Raw genomic sequence first — 17,656 nt, forward strand, 5'->3', positions numbered from 1 at the left:
AACTTCAAGTCCCGGCTCCTCCTCCTCCCGCGGCCAATAGGAGCTCACCCCCGGCCCCTCCGCGCGTTCCCATTGGCCGCCGCGCGCGTCCGTCAGGGCGGCACAGCTGGACGGGCAGCTCGCTCCCTCGGCGCGGCTGGACGGGGCGCACCGCACCGGTTTGGGGGAGGGGTCGGGAGGTGACGCTCCCCTGGGACGGGGTCGGGAGTGCGGAGCACTGGAGGAGAGGGAGGCGTCCCGCGCGGCGTTAGACGGAGGCAGAGCCCGGCGGGACTCACTGCAGCTCCAGGAGAGGGGAAGGCGGTAAGCGGCGGGGGGGGGGAGGATGCGGGGCACCGGGAAATCGCATCGCCGCCCCTCCTCGCTCCGAGAGGGCAGAGGAGGTGGCAGCAGCCGAGGGCGGCAGAAGCCGCTCTGAGGAGCGTGCAGCCCCTGTACCTCCGGAGGTTTCCCCGCCCTCCTTCGGCCGCAGCTCTGAGCCCTGCCTTGGCACCCCCGCCCCGCTGCAGGGCCCAGGGCCTCCTTCCGTTTTCCCCGCTCCGCATCCCGCACCGTCCCCGAACACACACAGCGCCACCGGGATGGGCTCGGGGAGGGGGGGTTCACCGCCGTGTCCCCGCTCGTCCCAATCTCCGGCACATTCCCATGACCCCCACCCGGCCCGACCGGGGAGCCCCGCGCTGGGGCAGAGACGCTCCGACGGGCACCGCCCCGACCGCAGAGCGAGGGGAGCCGCACCTCGGGAGCGGCGGAGCTCCCCCAGACCCCCGCACCGAGGACGCGCCCGGAGCTCCCTCTGCCGGTGCGATGGGAGCCGGCCCCGACGGCGGGCACCGCGCCGCGAGCATCCATCCCGCGGGGGGTTTGCGCCAATCGCTCCGAATGACTGCAGCTCCCTAGGCTGTGCCAGGGCTCTCCGTGCTTAAGGCATCCCGAATCTTTAAAAACAGCGTTTTTCACCCCTTTTCCTTTAGTGCTCAATGTCACTTTCCTCCACATCGCGTCCACACGAGCACCCCCCGCCAGCAGCTCCATCCAGCCCCACACCGCCTGCAATGGGAGCAGAGGAACAGCGCTCACCTCACCCCAAATGCCCCTCTGGTCCGGGTCCCGCTGGCCCAGCAGCACACTCGATCTTGGATTCACAGCCCGTGCTGTCCAGCCCAGACAAATGACATGTTTGTTGGCACAGCATCAGGGCCAGCCAGAATTATGCTGCAGAATCGTGAGATGATATCCAGGGAGGGGGAGGGGGTGCGAACCCTGCAGCCCTGTGCACCATCAGGGCGGCCCCCTGCAAGCCCAGGGCAAACGGGCACAACAGGCCCACGTGTCACCGAGGCGTGGACAGCAAAGGGAGAGGCTCCATTGATTCCCCATGTTTCTGAGGAGGGGATGGGATGGCGCTGCCCCTGCAAAGCACAGCCTGCTGCCATGCACACAGCGCTCACATTCGCATGGCAAGGTGCACCTCAGATCAAACAGCCCAGCTACCCGTGTCCAGCCCAGCACAGCTGCTTCTGATCCTATTCTCTTTGTACCCCAGTAACATACAGATGGCCTTTGTGTCATTCTGTTTATTTAAATGGATTGGGAGCAAACATTTTTTTAAAAGCTGAGGCTTTGAGCCTGTAAGTGGGTTACCAGATTATACGCCGTCTCCATTTTAATTACACTTGGCTCATTTTGTTTATTGCATACATTTTCAAGAATTACGCTCGCCGTGAGAATTGGAAGCACTTTGCTTTAGGAGATACCTGCCCTATAAAGGGACCCAACATCACACACAAGAGACCACGCGCACCTTCCTGTCTCAAAGAGCACTCTCCTTCCAGCAAGGGCGGAAAAAGAAGAAAGGCTCTGCAGAGCCACGTATCCTCTCCCTTTGAAAGGCAACATCTGAGCATCAGGAGGATGAAGGCGGCAGCAGCACAGCAGGGTTTGGGCAGCTGCGTGCTACAGCAGGCAAAAGGGCAGTGGCGCTCACTGCCGTCCCCACACCCCCCTTCTGTAGAGCAACTCCTACAAACAGAAACCACCGACAGAGCCATTGCCCACAGTGAGGACAAGGTCCTGCCCCATCCCTGAGCATCACCTGGGCACCGTTCACACCCTGCCAGTGTGAAGCAGGAGAGGGGAGGGCAAGGGGAGGGCACGTGGCTGCAGCCCGGCCAGGAGCATGGAAAGCAGCAGAAGTGACCCCGGTAAGCAGAGGTGCACACTGAGGGACTTAGGATGCAAATGAGAAGAAATTTCAGTACAGCCTAAGAAACTATTGAGGTCACATTCCCCTCGCACACACAGCCCTGGCCTCCTAATTATACCAAAGATAGCACAGGGGAGAGCGATGGGGTGAGGTGGGGACGGGCAGCGGCCGCCTTAGGGCTGTGCTGTCATACCGGCTGTGCTGACAGCAGATCTGGGGGACGTGGTTAGTGGGCCTGGTGGGGACGGTTGGGGTTGGTCCAGGTGACCTTGGAGGTCTTCTCCAGCCTTATGCTGGAAGTGCCATGTCCTCAGATCCTCCAGCAGACCGCCCACAGGGACGGGGGGTGTGCACCATCACAAGGACAGGAGGAGGCCACAGCCCCCAGCCCAGTCCTCCCTCTGCTGCTCCGTGACCATTCTGGAGGAACCCACCACATTTCACAGGTGCTTCTAGGAAAAGCATGTGAGCGATGCTCCACGTCAATAGGGAGCTTCAGAGGAGCAGCCTCACCACAGGATCCGCAGTCAGCCATACAGGAGCTGCGTGGAGCTGGAATGGGAACAGCCGACATCTGCAACTGCTTTAGCAGGAGGCGGATTGAAGACAGCCCCAACAGAGAGGCTCCAGCCCTGCGAGGACGCGACGCCGTTTGTGAGGCTGCTGACAGAGAGCTGCAGTAGCTGCGGGTGATTTTAATAAGAGGGGATAATATTTCTATCGGTTCTGGGAGCGCTGGATTGAACCCATACCAGCATCCAGCTCAGGTCTGAATCACGCTGAGACACAAAGCTCCTCTCACACCTCAGAACAGTGAAAGCACTCGTCTCTCCCCCAGGTCAGCTCCCACCAAGAGCCCCGCATTCGCCACCCCGCACTGCACCCCAAACCCCAAGGCTGGGAACCACCTGGAAGGGCTGCGAGAAGCAACTACTCAATGAGAGTATAGGAGGCTACAGGCAGGGCTCCGTCTTTTCTTCTAATGAATATTTTTATTATCTCTCCTGATCTTTATTAAAAGAGGAGCCAGGCAAGTAGTTGGAGGGAAAATATACTACAGCACAGAGCAGCACCGCTGCGCAGAGGGACCGAGCGCGACCATCGCCGTCCTGTTGATGCACGGAGCAGAATTAATAATTCTGGCTGGGGAGCAATTAGTTTGGGCTGATGAGCTGCACTTTCCCGTGTGATCAATGGTTGCACCTCCACTTTTTGCTACGCCATCAATCCGTGCCCAAGCCGTGCCCAAGGGCCGGGTGCTGGAAGTGCTGCGTCTGCAGCATGGAGCCGCTGGGCACGGCTGGGCCCAGCACGGAGGGGGCTGTGAGCTGCAGGAACAGCTGGGGCAGCGGGTCTCAGCGTGACTGATGGGGAAAGCAGCTTCCGTGGCTGCCCCCCTCCCTCATCCTTTAGAAGTCCCGCTTTCCTTAGCGCCTGCCATTACTTTAGAAGGAAGGGAATCATTCTTTAAAGGCTTCATCGGGCAGGGTGTGTGTTAGCAGCAAGATCCCATATCTGACCCTCAGAAGGAGCAAGAGGACACCAGCCCACAGAGACGGGCCTCTGTGTGGGACTGTGGGTTCGTCCCCCCTGGAGTGCAGCCCCACACCCAGGCCCTCGGCCCCAAAGCCCAAACATGGCACAGAGACACAAAACACAAACAGGTTCATTGCACTAAGAGTGGCAGGGCGTACCAGAGTTTTTCCTGCTGCTTCACCATCTTTTCTCCCAGACAACTCACACCAGCATTGCACTGGACATTGGCCCTATACAATTTCTGCAGCACCTGCAGCCAACACACACAGCAGCAGCTGCAGCTCTCCAGCCAAGAGCACACGGCCCAGATTTTCCCCACTTTCCTCTGAAGTGCTGGTACAAAACACAGCTTTCAAGGAAGAGACAGCCTTCAGAAAGGGAAAAAAAAAAATCCCAGCTGAAATGCAGCCTTCTGCTGCTGCCTGCCTGAGACAGCCCCACCTGATGTGGGCTCTCTGGGCTCGTGGGCTGTGCAGAGAGCTGGCCCAGCATCCCACAGCACCACACCATGCTGAGCCCCACGTGCAGCAGCCTCCAGCCCCATATCTCAGTGCTGCTCTGCAGACCCCCACTTTACAGGGCTGGATTTTGGGCAAACAACCTCTGCTGGCCACATGCACACAGCTGCAGTGCTGCAATCCCAAACGGATGCCCCAGTGCGACATAGCAGGGGTTTGGGGCCACAGCACACCTCCAAGCCTCCCCAAAACCTGCCCCAAACCTCCCAAAAAATCTGCATCTCTTGCTTTTTCCTCCCTGGATCTGTCAGCCCTCACTCCCCACAGCCCCCCCCCCCCCCCCCCCCGCATAGCTCTATGCTTTCATCTGGCTCCCATGCAGCACGTGTGCCAGGAGCGAGCAGCACGCCAGCAACACTTCTATCAGCGCTCCCACTGTAATTGAATCTTCAAATCTTGTCTGACAGGAACAGACAAGAGGGAAATGAGACGCTCGTCGGCCATCCCCCAGCACGGTGCAGCACTGGGATGCCCACAGGCATTGGTCCCAGCAGTGCTGGGAGCGCTTCCAGATTCCCCGAACACAACAAGGTACCAAAGTTGGTCAGGGTGATCCTAGAGAGGAGGGGTGCAGAGCTGGGCTGGGAGAGAATGCAAGGCTGCTACAACAGGGGGGCTGCAGGGCTCAGATCTGAGCTCTGGGTTGCAAAGCCCTCACTCAGCACATGAAAGAGGACCCGTGCAAATTGCATGAGCCACCCTGCAGCCCTCCTGAGCAGCTCCAGAAGGGCAGTGTTCGACTCTCCACCCCAACAGCACGCAGAAGCAGTCAGCGGCATTCCCACCTGCGCATCCCAAACGCAGCAGTTACAGGAGGCTCCCCCACCCCTAGGAGAAGCATCACCCCAAACTCCTACCTGCACAGCCAGAGGATGCCTTCACCCCACGCTGAGCAACTCAGGGGGGCGGCAGCAGGAGCAGAACTACAGCACTGTGTGACACCACCTGGAGAGCACTAATAGGGGACAGGTGGTGGTTTTGGGGGCGGGGGCCTGCAGGTGAACCTCATTATGCCCCACCTCACCCTACCGTGCTATGTGGGATAGAGGTGATGATGTCCCACCCCTGTCACGGCCCCAGGGTCTCGGGCACTGTGTCCACCGCAGCCCTTTCCTCGTGCTGAAGTCACGACTTCCCCCGCTGGTCGGGGTGCAAATGATCCAAACGGTTTTGAAACAAAAGAATATTAAATGGACACGGACGTGTCCCTGTTCTGCAGCCGCTCAGCACCTGGGCCGTCCCCACCGGTGCTGCCAGTGACGGCGGCACTCACAAAGGCGCCCCTCCTGTGCCAGTTTTCTTCCCACAGCCCTCGCCACCGGTGTCTGCATCCCAGCAACAGCCCTTGATGTGGAAGAGATTTTTTATTGTTTCCCTTCTTTTTTTTTTTTTTTCTTTTCTTTCTTTTTAAGATCTCTGCTGGGAAATCTTTGTAATTAATGACCCTTTAAAGTGAAATATAATTAAGAATAATGTGGAGCACGCCGCAGCAGCTCGCGATGCCGGGGGAAGCTGGTGGCCGAGCGGCTCCGGGCGCAACGGCACTGCCGTCACCGGGCACCGATGGGGCCGCGGTTCACTGACCGACACATCGGCGGGGATCCGGGGCTCCTTGTGGCTTTGCTTTCCCGCAGGTGCTGCGGGAGGCGGCCCCGCTGATGCGCTGGGGAGCCTCGGGAGGAGAAGCGCTGCTCCCTTGCAGGCGGCCGCCTTCGTGCCGAGCCTCCGCCAAACCCGAGCGCCCCTTTGCAGGAGCCCGAGCGCCGCAGAGGCGTGAAAATGAGGGATGGCTCATTTAAATTTAATGCTGATGAGGAGATCTTCCTTCTCCTTCCAGCAGAGAGCAGATGTTCCCGTTCCACGTAGGCACTGCCCCAGCGCGAGCTGGGTGCTGATGTCACTGCTCCTAGGTGGTTCGTTGTCATGCTACAGACAAACCTGACATTTTCCCTTTTAAAGGTACTTTGGGATGGATTCCGGGTTCCTGGCACCGAAAACATCCCGGCGGAGCTGTCATGGGGATGCTGTCCTTACAGCTCCGAATTAAACGGCACTTTGCATTTTCAGCAGCGCAGGCAGCAGATCGAGCCCAGCCCGGGCAGGAGGGCAGAACGGCAGGGCAGAAGCACGGGAGAGCTCAGCCGGGGCTGATGGCACCGCACGGCCTCGGTGGTGCTGCGGGGGGGGCGATTTATTTCATTCTTTCCATATCTGTCTTCTATCTGTCATTAATGTTATACTGCATAAGCGGAGATAAATCTGAATGGAGTTAATACCCACGGAGCATGATGCCGAATATTCATGTGCTGGCAACCAGAACGAGGAGAATGTGAATCTTTATTACCAGTGGAGTTGTTAAATATTTATATTTTCTGTTTGAGACGCACTGTGACACGTGAAACTCAATTACAATATAACTAAAACCCATCCTAAATTATAGATAAATGGCAGCAAACAAAGGGAAGAAGTCTGAAGTTCAATGTGCACAGCCCTGGGGGAAGAAACAATCAGACAGACAGACAGACAGACAGGTCTGTGCTCACAGCCCAGCTCCAGGAGCTGCTCCTGTCCCTCACCAGTACCAGCCTGCATGCAGGAATGGCCTCGTTTTGCCAACAGATGAACTATGTGCCACTTAGTGAAGAAAACAGCAATATGGGAGAAAATTACAGAAAGGCGGAGGACTTTAAATTAAACGTGAATTACTTCCCTCTAATCCCACTCCTAATGCTGCTCCCTGCTGCTGCCGTGCCTTCGCACCGTCCTCCCCAGCAGCGCTGCCCATCACAGCAGGATGCTGCCCAGCACTTCAGTCCTGGTCTACTCTTTCTAAGCAAGGTTTTGCTCTGCCATCCCTGCCATCCCCTGAGGGGCCTGAAAATAGCTTTGTCCCCTTCTTTCTGCCTTTAGTTTCCATTCATTCACCAAAACGCTGATGCCTTTTCTTGCCTATTTTCCTCCCAGAGAGGAACAGCAGCTCACGTGGGCCCGCAGCCCTGCACACACACACACACATCCCCGGGCTGGTGCCCAGCACAGGGCCACGAGCAGCACCTGCACTGAGCACTGCGCAGCCCCCCGCGGCGATGGCATCCGCACCCCCCCCCCACAGACATCCCTGCCACCGTAAGCAGTGCTCAGGTGCTGCCCAGGGCCCTGGGATTCATCTGGGATGTGGGGGACGTTTTTAACGGGCTGCTATAAATATTGATGGGCTGTCAGCCATGAAAAAGGACCCATCTCCCATCGCGTTGCTGTGTCAGAGGGGAGTGGGGGGTCAGGGGCTGCTGGCAGCACAGAGCTCTGCATCTCCTCCTCTCCCACTGCTATGGCCCCGAAGCCGCCACAGTGGGATGCACAGCCTGTCTGCTTTGCTGAGAGCCTATTGATTCCTCCTGCCCGTGCTTCACCCCAACATATCGACCCAATCTGCTCTCTGTAACTCAAACTAAATTAGCTGCCTTAATCCGCAGATAATTGCGGCGAGCCCGGCTCTGCCTGTCCCAGATTCGCAGGTGGTGGGGACAGGAAGGAGATGTGGGGACAGCCACCTACAGCCACAAACGGGTCCCACACCCAGGTCCACCCAGCAGCCCCCAGCTTCTGCTGCCCTTCCTCTGTGCACCCAAAGCCCCCGGCCCATCCGGCTCCATGGAGGCAGAGCCCTCCTCCCCAGTGCAGGCATCTGCAAACATCCTCCCCCGCCTTCTGTAAAGCCTCCAAAACACACATTTAATTTAGATTTAATGCAATAGTTACCATGGTCAGTAAATACCAAAACCATATTAGAGGATTAATAGCCGTGTCACGGCCGCCTACCACTGCCTAATCCTGCTCTGAGCACACGCTCCCCTTCACCAGCAGGGAAAGCACCGCTCCACAGCCACAGCACCTGCTCAGGACCACTCAGTGCCACATGGGGCGATGGCCCCAGGGATGTCTTGGAACAGGCAAAGGGCAAACCTGCTCCACAGCAGCACCCCTACAGCCCCCCAGCCTGCCCTTCCACACCCAGCTCACACTGATGCTCATTGCCTGCTCAGACACCAGCAGTTGGGTGCTCAGGTGTTGCCTAATTGCCCACCCACACATGGAGCAGCACAGAGCCCCAGAAGGGGGTGGGGGTCCTGCTGCCCCCCCACAGCCACGCCATCCCCGATGGCAAACAGCCTCCGCAGCCTCTCTGCATTGATGTCACATCAACACCAGGATAAAAAGGGATGGCAAAGCCAGAGAATGTTAATTAGAGGGAAAGCCTCATTAAAACAGAACCGCAGCCCCAAGGGTGCAGGAAGGGGACAGGAAAGCACGCCACAGGCAACAGAGGTGCTGCATCTGTGGGCACCCCATGGGGCCGTGGTGGGCTGCATCGCTCCCCATGGAGCACATGGGATGCACTGCTGTGCCCTGCAGTCATACGGGTGCCGTGCAGCCCCAGGGTGAACCCCATGTCTGCCCACGCACAAAGTACAGCATCACAAGTGCCACAGCAGAGTTTATTTGTCACAGAGAGCTTTTCCTCCTTTTCTTTTCTTTTCTTTTTTTTTTTTCTTTTTTTTTTCTTTTTTTTTTTTTTTTTTGGCTGCTCAGCCCAGTTTGTCCTCACAGCCCGTTCCCAGCACAGCTCTGCCCAGTGGCTGCAGAGGAAAACGTGCCGACACCCAGCAGGGAGTAGGGAAAGGCACCTGCTGCCCATGGCACGGGATGGCAAAGCACCCCACACCTCTGCCCTTTGGGGACAACTGTCACCATGGGCATGGCCACCTCCAGGTCCCCAAAGTGTCGGTGTGGGGTGGATGCACCGATCTGCTCCAAGCACTGTGGGGATGGGGAGCATCACTTCAGGAGTCACATCAATCCCTGCAGCAAAGGTGTGCAGTTAGAAAACAACAGCAACCTGAAAAGCAAAGAAATGAAAAGCATCTGCCAAAGGCAGCAGTTTGCAGCTGGGCTTCCAGAAACACTTCAGTGTAAAAAAAACAAAAAACAAAACAAACTCTCTTCTTTCACAAGCACAGAAAGTATTCACAAGATGAGGTGCAAAATTCCTCTTCGACTTCAAAGGCATTTCTCCTGGCCCGGTACCCAGGCCCTGGCAAGGCCCCTTGGAACGTCCTGAAAGCACAGCTGCCATCTGCCATCGCCCCACGGCAGCGCTGTGCTGGGATGGCAGCACCCAGTGGGCATCGCATTGGGTGGGACACAGTGTCACACGTTGAGAAGCAGCCTTTGGGAGCTCCCTGTGCAGGCCGTGCCGTGCCTCCATCCTTCACAAAGCGCAGAGTCGTGTTGGAAGTGCTCGGGTTTGGTCTCGTGCAGCAGTGGGAGCAGCAGGCTCTGCATGCCCCAATGTAACTGATGGACATTACAGACTGCCCTGCCATGGAAAAGTACCACGGCCATCCACAGGAACACTTCCAGAGGCATTTCACCCTGATCTCACCCAGGAGCGTTCAGCAGTTATCCTGGGTTGCTATAGGAACCTTAAATAGTTCTTGCATCCGACTGCTGTGTTAACACTGGGATTTGTGTTTGCTTTCTCTTCCCTCTGCAAGAAGAGTCAATTGATGAGCACAGGTGTAGGGGGGGCACCAGCAGGGCCATGCAGCTCCCTATGGCACCACGGGGGTTCGGGGTGCCAGGACTCATGCTGAGCTCCGAGGTCAGCACCAGCCCCCCATCCCTCCTGGTGGGACACCGGGGCTCAGGCGCGGAGCAGCTCCTGCAGTGCACGAGGTGAGGTGACAGGCAGGGAGCAGGTGAAGTTGCTGCAGACATAAGCAGTGGCTTTGCCCTCCTTCCTCTCCAGGGAAGAAAGGAATGGCAGCTGGCGGTAGAGGAATCCGGCACGGTCTCCATCTGCGAGCATCAGCACCTGCGGAGGAAGGAAGGGGGGCTGGAGCAGCACAGCGTCACCCCCTGCAATGACTGCCCTGCTCCCACAGCTCCCCCAAGCATGGCACAGCAATGGGCCGGGGGCTCTCAGCAGCACCGGGAGGATAAGGATAGAACTGCTGGGATAATGAGCTTCTTTGGAAAGCAAAACATTTGTTCAAGCCTCAGGCCTTGTGGGCTGACACGGAAGGCTGGAGCACACGCAGCCCACCTTGCTCAGCCCCTGCCTGGCCCTCAGCCTGCTCCCCCTGCCCTCCTCCCTCTCTGCCTTTGTCTGGAATTAATTCCAGGAGTGATTAATTACCAATTCATGTCCAATCTGAAATTCATTATTCATTTTTCTCACATGCTCCCTAAGGTCCTCTTGCGGGGCCAGGATAAAGGCGAGCCGGGGAGCTCGCATGCTGCAGCTGAGGAGATAATGGGATCCTCCATAATTACCCTAAAGACCATTAATAGGGCCGGGATCTCAACCAGGATCCTGATCCGGCCTGCCGGCCCCAGGGCAAACACAGGCAGGGAGATGGCAGCGATGGGGGTGGCTGCATCTGGTCACACTGATGCCCTGGGAGCAGCACAGGGAAAACAGGCGGCGCCCAGCACAGCAGCACCGCGTCCCAGCACAGCGCTCCTCCGTCCGCCAGCCCGTCTCAATCTGCCGGCGCCCTCAATGCTGCTTTATCATTGGCTTCTCATTACAGCGAGGATTTCAATGTGAGGTTTGTAAGGAATTAATTACTGGAGCGACCTAATTAATTGCGTTCCTGCAGCCCGGGCTGGCCTCCAGCGCCCTGCCAGCACCGGGGAGCGGGGGCGATGCTGACGTCTCCTCCAGCCCCGATTCCCAGAGCAGCTGCATCCCTGAGGCTGCGACTGAGGGCTGCAGCACTGGGGCTGCTGCTGGGGTGGGAGGGAGGGAGCGGCCGAGGGATGGGGTAGGAAATGCAGGGGCTGCACCTTGTGCCCTGCACAGCCAGCAGGGGCGGGTGCAGGAGGCACTGAACACAGCCCACGCCAACCTCAGACTCGGGTCTCATCTCCCAGCGCACAGATCTGTACGGGGGGCAGCTGCAGAACACAAACCGGCTGTGGGTACGAGCGTGGCACTGTGTGAGTCCCAGTGCAACGGCCTGGGGATGCCCAGCTCCGCGGCGCTGTCTCGCTGTCACCCTCCATCACGCCCTGCTGACACTGAACAGCGCAGACCTCTGGGCCTGGCCGTGCTGACAGCGGGGAGCAGCAGCTGTCAGCACAATGGGTGCGGGGCTGCGACATCCCATCTGCTGGAGACAGGCTCAGCACCACGTGCTGCAGGAACTGCAGGGTGAGCTCAGGTCCTACAGCTCCCATAGGACATGCATGGGGAAGCAGAGACGCGCCCTATGGGACCACACCTGGCAGGGAGCTCCCTGACACATTCCCGAGCAAGAAGGAAACTCCTACTTGCTGCAAACCCCATCCCACTCGGTGCCCAGCTTGTTCCAGCTCTGCACCCACAGCACATCTCCTGCCTATGCCCAGCCTCAGCCTCCTAAACAAACACACTGCTGTGCTTCTGGAGCCATTGGCTGTGCCCCCTCCCAGGGCAAACTGGGGCACCCGGAGTGGCTGTGGGGAAGGCAGAGGGGAGCTCCCAGCAGCACGGTGCTTTCCAAGCCTGCAAACTGGGTCACCCACTGTAATCCTTCCAAGGGAGGAAAGGAGCAAGAGGAATCAAGGCAGAGCAGAGGGGGCTCAGATGCAGCATGGGGAGCGAGGCACTGCAGGGACGGTATGGGGAGGACTGATTGTTGCATCCCCACGGAGAGGGCTCCTGTCCCTCCGACACCATCACTGACTGCTGCCAGGCACTCACAGAACACAGCCTCCATGGGCAGCTGACACAGAAACAGGCAAGGGAGCTTCTGCTCAGCCTGTCCCAGCTCACCCCAGCTGGGTTACAGAGGGACACTGGTGCCTTGGCCAGGGGATGCTATGGCCACGCTGGGGATACAATGGGATTGCAACAGCTGCAGGGAGTGTGGCTGCAGCCATGAGGACAGAATGGGGACAGGCTGACTGCTCTACCTTGTTGGGGATGAAGGTGGAGTGCACGCAGCGAAGCATCTCTTTGGTGTCTTCTCCTTGGGGGTCCCCACAGATCACCACCTGTCCAGAGGCAGCACAGATACAGAGGGCTGAAGTTCCGTGTTTCCACTCCTGCACCCAGGAGGAGGGCACACCAGCTCATACCTGTTTGAGGGTGTGATGGAACATGGCAGTGGCCCGGGCCATTTCTGGCAGGGCCAGTGGGATCTTCTGCAGCCTCTCAGAGAAGGCAGCCAGGATCTGCCCAGCTTTTTCCACCCACTCCATGTGGCCAGAGTACGAGGCTGCTCGGAGCAGGTTTGTGACAGTGACGGAGTTGGCAGCGGGCTCTGCTCCATCCTGGTCTGCAGGGGACAAGGTGTCACAACCAGCCCAGTGCCAGCACCCCCCCTGACCTGCCCAGGGTCCCCACGCACCATCCTTCAGGCGCAGCAGCAGTGAGGGGTCACCAGCCTCACTGGAGAAGTACGCAAAGCCTTTGGGGTCCCAGAAGAGCTTGTCTTGTGTGTGCTGGAGCTGCAGGGCCCACTCCAGCCAGCTCTGGTCCAGCGAAGCTTCATAGAGGTCAAAGAGACCCTGGATGATGAAGACGTAATCCTCCAGGAATCCATGAATGGGAGCAGCACTGCAACAGCAGGCGGGGACAGACACCAGTGTCTGCAGCCCAGCAGGGCAGGCTGGGGGAAACTCTCCGCACTGCTGTCTGTGACCAAGGAGACACCACCTTGCTTGGCTGCCTCCCGAGCTCAGCCCGAGCTCAGCAGTGGCTGTGCCAAGGCACCATATGGGGGTAGTGCAGGTCAGCAGCAGAACAGAAAGGCTCCCACCAGCTCCAAAGACAAGAAATGGAAAGGATTTGGGCTGAGTGACACTTCTTGCACCACCACTCACCTCTGCTCCACCACATCAGCCTCGCCACGGTAGCAGCTCCGCAGCAGCCTGCCGCTGCCTGGCTCCACGAGGTGCCTGCGCACAAAGCCAGCTGCCTGCGCTGCCCGGCTCACGTACTCCTGCTTGGCCAGCACTGCTCCAGCCTGGGCAAAGCCTGAGATCATCAGTCCTGCGTGGGCACAGGGAAAGCTCAGGCACAAGGGAATGGCTGGGTGTCACACATTTTCCTCCACAGGATGCTTCACACAAAGCTCATGCTCCCTGACATTGCAACTGCAGGCCATCATCTCCTCTGCTCTCTTCCAGCCTCCCAGAAAGTCCCTCACTGAACTACCATCCAGAGAAAGGCAGAGCACTGAAACCACAGCAAGATCTCAGCCTTTGCCTGTGGGCATAGGCTGTGAGACTTGGCTCTGCGCTGTACTTCCAGCTCAGGCTGCAGGCACGTCCCACAGGGACGGGAACAGCACCCCATTCTCACCCTGCTGATATGTGGTGAGCACAGACCTCAGCCCCATCCCTCCCAGTCCTGCCAAGCAGGCTGCGCCAGGGAAGAGTTTTGCTGCTCTCTGCTGGCAAGAAGAAAATAAAAAAGCCCAACACAGCACTATCTTACACCAGCAGCAGCCGCACAGACGGCTGTAGATCCACGCACCGTTCCACGAGGCCAGCATCTTGGTGTCCAGGTGGGGCCGTGGGCGCTGTGCCCGGGCTGCCTGCAGCCTGTGCCTGCCCTCCTGCAGCACAGCACTCAGCTGCCCCGGCTGCAGCCCAAAGCGCGCGGCTGTCAGCTCCGGGGAGGAACGGACAATGAGGACATTCTTGCCCTGCAGCTCCTTATGGGGATCCTGCAAGGAGAGCTCTGCTCTAGGAACATTGCCCGGCCCGCACGGCTTGGACCCACGTGCCTCGGGTGCAGCAATGCTCCCGGTGAGGTCTGCACAACCCCTCACCTTCCTGGGGCTCACGTTGCCGTCCTCCTTCACCCCGTAGTGGTGCATGAAGACATCTCCCAGGGTTGTGCCCTCTGCAGCCCCCTCCACCGGGTCAGGGAGCAGAGCCCGGACCTCCTCGGCTGCCCACACACAAAAAGCTCCTTCCTGCTTCTTGCTGGAAGTGGCCGTCGGGTAGGAATCTGCATCCTCTGCACTGTAAAAGCCTCCGGTCTGGGGAGGAAACAGCAGAGATGTCCGGCTGTGGGCAAAGGCCTGCAGCACAGCACTGCGTCCCAGGCAGGGTAAGTAAGTGACCTGGGGAACACACCTGGCTGCCCAGGTCCCGCGAGGCGTACAGCAGGATGTCAGCGGCAACGTCGGCAAAGAACTCATCGCCAGAGATCTGCAGGGGAGACGAGGCGGTGATCACTGCTGTGTTACAACGGGCAGGGGGGAAAGAGACACAGCAAGAAGTAACGGGACATGGAAAGAGCTACAAAGGGGAGAAGTGCTGGGCAAGGATTTTAAACACGAGGCACATTTAGAGCCTCACGGGCTAATATCACAGACCTGTACGGCACTCCTGCCTGCATAACAAACGCTACGGATGGGGAATAGGGGAGTGCTCTGTGCCCACTGATGGGCAGCCCGAGCCCTGCAGGAGCCCACAGCCACACCTGGAAGGCTCTGCTGTACACAACTGCCAGCTGCCCCTGGTCATACAGCATCTTCTCAAAGTGTGGGACGTGCCAGTGTTGGTCAGTGGAGTAGCGATGGAAGCCCTGTGAGGAACACACAGGTGTCACCATCGTGCTCCACCTGCACACTGCTGCAGTTTAACCCCAGGGCACTCCTCCTACCTGACCAATGTGATCGTGAATGCCCCCATGTGCCATCATCTTGAGAGTGTGCAGAGACATCTGCAGGGCACGGGCCCCTTCTGGGGTTGTTCTGTGCAGAGCCCAGTAGGTGAAGAGGAAATTCAAATTCACTGAAAGACAGGGACAGGCTGCAGAGTGAGCTCTGTGCACCGGCCAGGCTCAGCCACAGGGACCACACTGACCTGGTGTGGGGAACTTGGGGCTCTGTGAGAAGCCGCCATACTCCTCGTCGTAGGAGCCGGAGAGCTGCTGGAAGCAGGTGGTCAGCACCTCCAGGGCCGGGGGGGCTGCCTGCTGTGTGCCGACCCGGGACAGGGAGTGCAGCGCTTCCAGGATCCTCTGGCTGCTCTGCAGCAGGGCCTCCTGGTTCTGCCTCCACTGAGCGGCGGTGAGAAAATCAATGCTTCCTCTTCTTGCCTTTTTTCTGCCTCCCAACCCAACCTTTGTCTGCATTTCTCAGTGCCCTCCCCCTGCGCAGCGCATCCCCATCCCCAGCCCCAGCCCCATCCCACCCACCCTCCTTCAGCCTCTGCTTCCCGTGGCTGCTCCCCATCAACACCACCCCAATTCTGAGCACCGCCCCCAGCTGCCCTCTTACCTGCTCTGCGATGCGGAGCAGCACAGTCCGGAAGCCCACATGATGAGCGCTGTCCTCAGGGGGGAAATACGTGCCCCCAACAAAGGGCTTGAGGTCCGGAGTCAGCCAGACGCTCATCGGCCACCCCCCGCCGCCACTGGTGGCCTGAAGGGCAGAAGGATCTCACGGGGGGCTCCTCGGGAACACGGAAAGGAACCTTGAGAAAGAAGGGCAGAGCGTGCCCCAGCCCTGCCGCGCTCCCCCACCTGCACGAAGGTCATGTACACTTTGTCCACGTCCGGCCGCTCCTCACGGTCCACCTTGATGCACACGAAGTTCTTGCTCATGATCTCACCGATCTCCTCGTTCTTGAAGGACTCCTCCTCCATCACATGGCACCAGTGGCAGGTGGAGTACCCGACTGAAAGCGAGCGCAGCACGCAGGGTGAGGCCACAGAGCCACGGAGCAGCCGGGATGGGTGCAAGGACACCACACTGCACCGCCCCACCTCCACCCCGCTGCCTGACAGCGGAGCCCCAGCACCCAGCACAGCCCCTGCTGTGCCCACCGCTCTCTGGGGCCTTTCCCAGCCCCACACCCCGGCACAGCTCTGTGCCATACAGAGTGGAGGAGCAGCACAGAGGCATCCCTCTGGCTCACCTGCTGCTCTGCACTCCTCAGCTCTCCCAGGACAAGGGCATCAGTGGCCACGATGGCCCCTGAACGCAGCCCGCCTTCCAACAGAGCTGCTACGGCTCTCAGTGGGAAGGAATGAGCGCCGGGCAGCCTCACCCCGCAGCTCATTTACGACTGGGACACATAAAGGTACACCTGGCTGCCAGTTACCTGACAGGAAGATCAGCTTGTTCTCCTGCTTTGCTTTATCAAAGGCTTCCTGACCCCACGGGTACCTGCAGAGGACGAGGAGCAGCCCGTGGGGCACAGCTGCCATCAGGGCCCACTCTGGAGCTGCACATCAGGCAGCAGCCTCCTGGTGCCAGCCCTGCTAGGGGAGGATGAGGAGGAAGGGCTCGGTGCGCTCTCACCAGTCCACAGGGTTGTGGGCGTGCTGCTGCAGGTACGGGGACTTCTCGTAGATGAGCCGGTTGGCGGGGCGGGCCGGGCTGCTCCTCCCGGCCGTGGCCATGGCCATGCTGCCCGCTAGGAAGAACGGCCTGCAGCACGGGATGTGCTCATTAGTTCGTTCACTCACTCGTTAATTCACTTTGTTGCCCACGGGGAGAGCCCGATGTGGGGTGCTGTGTCCCCGGCACACTGCACAGCCACAGCCCTCGGTGAACCAGTGAAACCCCTCCTGGGCTCTGCCCCAGCATTGGGAGGGGGACAAGGGGATCCTCCTGGTGCTGTGGACAGAGGGAGGGGTGCACAGGTATGGGGGTAGCAACAAGGGGTGCAGGAAGGGCACGTGGTGGGAACACAGTCACAAAACAGAGGATTTAAGAGAGATGCAAAGGGAGTGCAAGGGGAAAATGCAGGGGGGAGGAAGGCAGGAGATACAAGCAGGATTTAAGGGGATGCAAGGGAGGACGCAGGATTTACGGGCATGGAGAGGGTAGAGAGGATTCAAGGGAACGAAGGAGGCACACGGAAAAAAGGGACGACGCAGGGGATGTCAGGAAGGATAAGAGGAGGCGCAGGGAGCTCTTCGGGGCACACAGAAGGGATGCAGAGGTCTGAGGGGGGTTCAAGAGAACGCAGGGAATACGGAGAGGGCACGGGGAGGATTCAGGGGATGCGGAAGCGGGGCAGGAACATCCAGAGCAGCGCACTGGAAGCGGGCAGCACTCCGGTAAGCAGAAGGGGCGCACGGAGCGGCACGGAGCGGCACGGAGCGGCAGGCAGGGCGCTGCAGGGCGCTGCAGGGCGCGGGGCCGGCAATGCACGCTGTGCCGCAGCGCTCCCCCCGCCCGGCCGCTCCCAGCTCCGTCCCCCGGCTCCCCCCATACCTGCGGGCCCTGCGCAGCGGCACCGCGAACATGGCGGCGGGGGAGGGGCGGAGCCGGGCACCAAACTGCGCTCCTGGGGCCGCCCCCGAGCCGAGCCGAGCCGAGCCCGCCCCGCGCGGGGCGGAGAGAGCGGTAAGAAGGCGGCAAGCGGTGTCCGTTCC

General features: G+C 59.4%; 1 protein-coding gene and 1 long non-coding RNA gene across 3 annotated transcripts; one reads left to right on the plus strand and one right to left on the minus strand.

Moving 5' to 3' along the window:
• The first annotated feature begins 137 nt into the window (after positions 1-137).
• Positions 138-8,834, plus strand: LOC125702377 (uncharacterized). The gene is made up of 3 exons (XR_007380534.1): positions 138-303; positions 4,668-4,791; positions 6,220-8,834. It is a non-coding gene; the product is annotated as an uncharacterized LOC125702377 (long non-coding RNA).
• Positions 8,835-9,509: 675 nt separating this feature from the next.
• SPATA20 (spermatogenesis associated 20) lies at positions 9,510-17,615 on the minus strand. 2 transcript variants are annotated; one of them, XM_048965546.1, is made up of 16 exons: positions 17,496-17,615; positions 16,575-16,703; positions 16,375-16,439; positions 15,794-15,948; positions 15,549-15,692; positions 15,133-15,328; positions 14,930-15,060; positions 14,747-14,851; positions 14,398-14,472; positions 14,088-14,300; positions 13,790-13,982; positions 13,135-13,303; positions 12,660-12,868; positions 12,388-12,587; positions 12,223-12,303; positions 9,510-10,135 (listed from the first exon to the last, which is right to left on the minus strand). In XM_048965546.1, exons 1-16 carry the CDS (start codon positions 17,525-17,527, stop codon positions 9,965-9,967), a joined length of 2,268 nt encoding a protein of 755 aa, XP_048821503.1. In that variant the 5' UTR covers positions 17,528-17,615; the 3' UTR covers positions 9,510-9,964. The 2 variants fall into 2 exon arrangements, with proteins under 2 accessions (XP_048821503.1, XP_048821501.1); XM_048965544.1 differs by having other exon boundaries at positions 12,660-12,946.
• Positions 17,616-17,656: the final 41 nt, after the last annotated feature.

Source organism: Lagopus muta, chromosome 18 (genome assembly GCF_023343835.1).
Source record: "Lagopus muta isolate bLagMut1 chromosome 18, bLagMut1 primary, whole genome shotgun sequence".
Classification (NCBI taxonomy): Eukaryota; Metazoa; Chordata; class Aves; order Galliformes; family Phasianidae; genus Lagopus; species Lagopus muta.